This window comes from Lolium rigidum, chromosome 7 (genome assembly GCF_022539505.1).
Source record: "Lolium rigidum isolate FL_2022 chromosome 7, APGP_CSIRO_Lrig_0.1, whole genome shotgun sequence".
Taxonomy (NCBI): domain Eukaryota; kingdom Viridiplantae; phylum Streptophyta; class Magnoliopsida; order Poales; family Poaceae; genus Lolium; species Lolium rigidum.
The window spans coordinates 35,278,638-35,282,587 of record NC_061514.1 but is presented as its reverse complement, the minus strand read 5'-3'; the positions used below and the strand labels follow the sequence as shown (position 1 = coordinate 35,282,587).

The 3,950-nt window shown below is 43.9% G+C and overlaps 1 protein-coding gene across 1 annotated transcript; it reads left to right on the top strand.

The window, feature by feature from the left end:
* The first annotated feature begins 450 nt into the window (after positions 1 to 450).
* On the top strand, positions 451 to 3,229 carry LOC124675491 (G-type lectin S-receptor-like serine/threonine-protein kinase At2g19130). The gene has a single exon (XM_047211566.1). It carries the CDS (start codon positions 556 to 558, stop codon positions 3,151 to 3,153), a length of 2,598 nt encoding a protein of 865 aa, XP_047067522.1. The 5' UTR covers positions 451 to 555; the 3' UTR covers positions 3,154 to 3,229.
* Positions 3,230 to 3,950: the final 721 nt, after the last annotated feature.

Below are 3,950 nucleotides of genomic sequence, written 5' to 3'. Positions count from 1 at the left end.
TTTGCAAAATACTGTAACTGAAGATAACTCTTGAATAAATGAAGTGCCTTTTCTGGTGTAGGCGAATGATTCTAATCATTCAGGCCATTGCCTAGTTGGCTGTAATTTGACAAGCAGCATGCCGTGTGGGTTCTCTTGCCAGATATAACCAAAATAGTGAAAGATTTTCCTTGTAAGCTTGGTGGAAGTCTTATGGTTGACTTAACCTGGACCATGGCTGTCCATGAGTGGCTCCACTGCTTCGTGGAAGCGCCATGATTGACTTGACCACATGTAGCTGTTTGGTGGAAGCTTCATTGAAGGTCCTCTTTGTAGACAAGCTAATTTAGTTTTTTATGGTACTACACTGTCTTGCTGTGTATATATAGAGAGAGATGGCGCCAAATGGGTATAAATCTGTCCGGTTCACGTTGCTGCCTAATTTTGTATGTAGCAAGTGATGCCCCAATCTGAATAATTGATCCTGATTGGACAGTAGTGACTTCACGGGTCAGTCATCTAAGCATGCGTTCCTGCTTGTTCACCTCTTGTTTCTCTTCCATTCTATAATAAAGCATGCATTCATCCAGTGTTCGCCAGTCAGTCATGCTTCCTCTCTTCTCCAACTCATTCTCCATGTCTCCCTTCTACACATTTTTACTCGGACTTCTCCTCTTGCAAGCTGCTCCTTCATGTTGTTCTGCAGCTGCCAACACCGACACTCTCACTGCAGGCCAAGTGCTCGCCGTCGGCGACAAGCTTGTCTCAATAAACGGGAAGTTCGCGCTGGGTTTCTTCCAGTACCAGCCAGCAAATACCACCAGTAAGTTGTCCCACAACACCGCCTCCTCCAGCTTGTGGTACCTTGGCATTTGGTTCAATAAGATCCCAGTTTTCACAGTCGTATGGGTTGCTAATAGGGATATGCCCATAAGCATCCCCAACCTCAACCTAACAAGGCTCAAGATATCAAACGATGGCAATCTTGTCATCGTAAACCATGATTCCAACAATGAATCCATTGTTTGGTCCACTCACATTGTCAATCATAGGACACAAACCAGCAGCATAAACACTTCGACCAGTGCTGCTGTTCTCTTGAACACTGGAAACCTTGCCCTTACAGAGAGCCCATCTGACCTACTGGTGTGGCAGAGCTTCGACTACCCAATAGATGTTGCGCTTCCTGGAGCCAAGTTTGGCCGGAACAAGGTCACTGGTTTCCATCACCAGGGCATCTCAAGAAAAAGTCTCATTGATCCGGGTCTCGGCTCATATAGCATTGAAATAGAAGACATCAGGGGGATCGTCCTCAAGCGCCGTAACCCCTCCGTAGAATATTGGCTTTATGAATCATCCACAGCATTATCGTTAAATCTGCTACCAATACTCAAGTCGTTTCTAGATTTGAATCCTCAGACCAAAGGTTTGATTAATCCAGCATATGTTGATAACAGCCAGGAAGAGTACTACATGTACACTTCACCGGATGAATCATCTTCCTCGTTTGTCTCGCTAGACATTTCTGGTCAGATAAAGCTAAATGTTTGGTCACCAGCCAACAAGACTTGGCAAACCATATATGCCCAACCTGCCGATGCTTGTATTCCGCCTGCTACTTGTGGACCTTTCACGGTCTGCAGCAGCAATCTCCATCCATCATGTGACTGTATGAAGAGCTTCTCTCGGAAGTCACCGCGGGATTGGGAGCTTGATGATCGAACAGGAGGATGCATCAGAAATACACCTTTACAGTGCAGCACTAGGGACAAAAATATCACAAGTTCAACAGACATGTTCCACCCCATTGGTCAAGTTGCATTGCCCTACAAGCCACGAAGCATAGATGTTGCTACCACAAAGAGCAAGTGTGAAGAAGCTTGCCTCAGTTCTTGCTCCTGCACTGCTTATTCCTATAACAATAGCATATGCTCTGTCTGGCATGGGGAATTGCTTAGTGTAAATCTAAATAATGGCATTGATAATACTTCAGAAGATGTTCTTTACCTTCGCCTTGCTGCCAAAGATTTGTTGCCAAGTTTGACAAAAAGCAAAAGAAAACCAAATGTTGGAGTTGTTACTGCTGCAAGCATGATTGGTTTTGGGTTACTAGTGCTCATGCTTTTGTTACTGATTTGGAGGAACAAATTCCAGTGCTGTGCTTTGCTGCCATTATTTTACGGCAACCAAGCTAGTGCTGGTGGGATTATAGCCTTCAGATACACAGATTTAGTTCGTGCTACTAAGAAGTTCTCGGAAAAGCTGGGAGGGGGTGGTTTTGGTTCAGTATACAAGGGAGTGTTAAGTGACTCGGAGACTACTATAGCAGTGAAAAAGCTTGATGGTGCCAGTCAAGGAGAGAAGCAATTCAGGGCTGAGGTTAGCTCAGTTGGACTGATCCAACATATTAACCTAGTCAAATTGATTGGTTTCTGCTGCGAAGGTGACCACAGATTACTTGTATATGAGCACATGTTAAATGGGTCTCTTGATAGTCATCTGTTTAAGAAGAGCAATAATGCTGTTGTCCTAAGCTGGAACACAAGATTTCAGATAATCCTAGGAGTTGCCAGAGGGTTATCCTACTTGCATCAGAGTTGCCACGAATGCATTATACACTGTGATGTTAAGCCAGAAAACATACTTGTGGATGCATCATTTGTTCCTAAAGTTGCAGACTTTGGGTTGGCAGCGTTTGTGGGAAGAGATTTCAGCCGAATTCTGACTACATTCAGGGGAACTGTAGGTTATCTTGCCCCAGAGTGGCTTACCGGAGTTGCTATTACATCGAAAGTTGATGTTTACGGATTCGGCATGGTACTGATGGAGATCATCTCTGGGAGGAGGAATTCCTCACCTGAAACGTCAAACAACACTACCAGCAGCTGCAGAAGTGACGATGTTGAATATTTCCCTGTGCAAGCCATCAACAAGCTTCACGGTGGAGACGTGGGGAGTTTGGTGGATCCACAACTACATGGTGACTTCAATTTGGAAGAAGCTGAAATGGTTTGCAAAGTTGCATGCTGGTGCATCCAAGATAATGAGTTGGATCGCCCAACGATGGATGAAGTGGTCCGGGTTCTCGAGGGTCTACAGAAGGTTGAAATGCCTCCGATACCAAGATTACTTGCAGCTATAGCGGAACGATCTGGAGCCGCAACTTTAATGTAATAATAACTTGCAGTCGATGCTACTAATCTTTGTAATTTCAGCCAATTTTAAGTTGTTATAATGTGGAGCAGAAGGAATAAAGGAAGGAAAAGCTTGCAGCTGCTAATTTATAATGCCTCTTCTTTAGTTCCAGTTATGGTGAACAAGCACTGTAGCAAAATATGGCAGAAATAGAAATATGTGTATGTTTTCTTATGTTGATATATACATGCCACTACCTGTTTTTTTTCATCGAGAGAACACATATGGCCTGATCATGCCGCGTGCTCATTCAGCGAAATGCGCGGTCTGTCTGTGAAGGAGACATGTGGGTAGAATGAACTGGAATCCAGTTCTGAAGATTGCCAAAGGTGGCATGACGGTATGTACCACGTTCACTATTGCTACATATAGATTCACAAGATGTGTGTGTTAAATTTTCTGCTATTGTTATCATCTTCTCTTGAGAGGATATTATTTCCTTTCGTCCAGTTTCTTGGAGATCGCAGTGATGTTAGAATTCTCATTTCGTATTATTCATCATGTTATGTAAAACAAGGAATGTGATTGTATTGCATTTTTTTTCTGCAGAAAGTCGGAAATCACATAAGGGGCCAAGGAAGGTCTCGGTTTGGTACCGCGGTTTATGGTGACTATGGTTGGCTAGATTGGCTAATTTAATTTGTTGAGCCATTTAGGTACAGCTTAATGTGTCATTCCTGTGAAACTTTTTCCACCGCCCCGACTCTATGAAAGCGCCTGAAATGTGTTAAAAACCCAGCCGACGTGGCGCCATCGACGCTGAGCTGGTGCGCCGA

What these genes read in the sequence shown, in the direction of transcription:
- LOC124675491 (XM_047211566.1), top strand. Translation starts at nt 556, where the DNA reads ATGCATTCATCCAGTGTTCGCCAGTCAGTCATGCTTCCTCTCTTCTCC.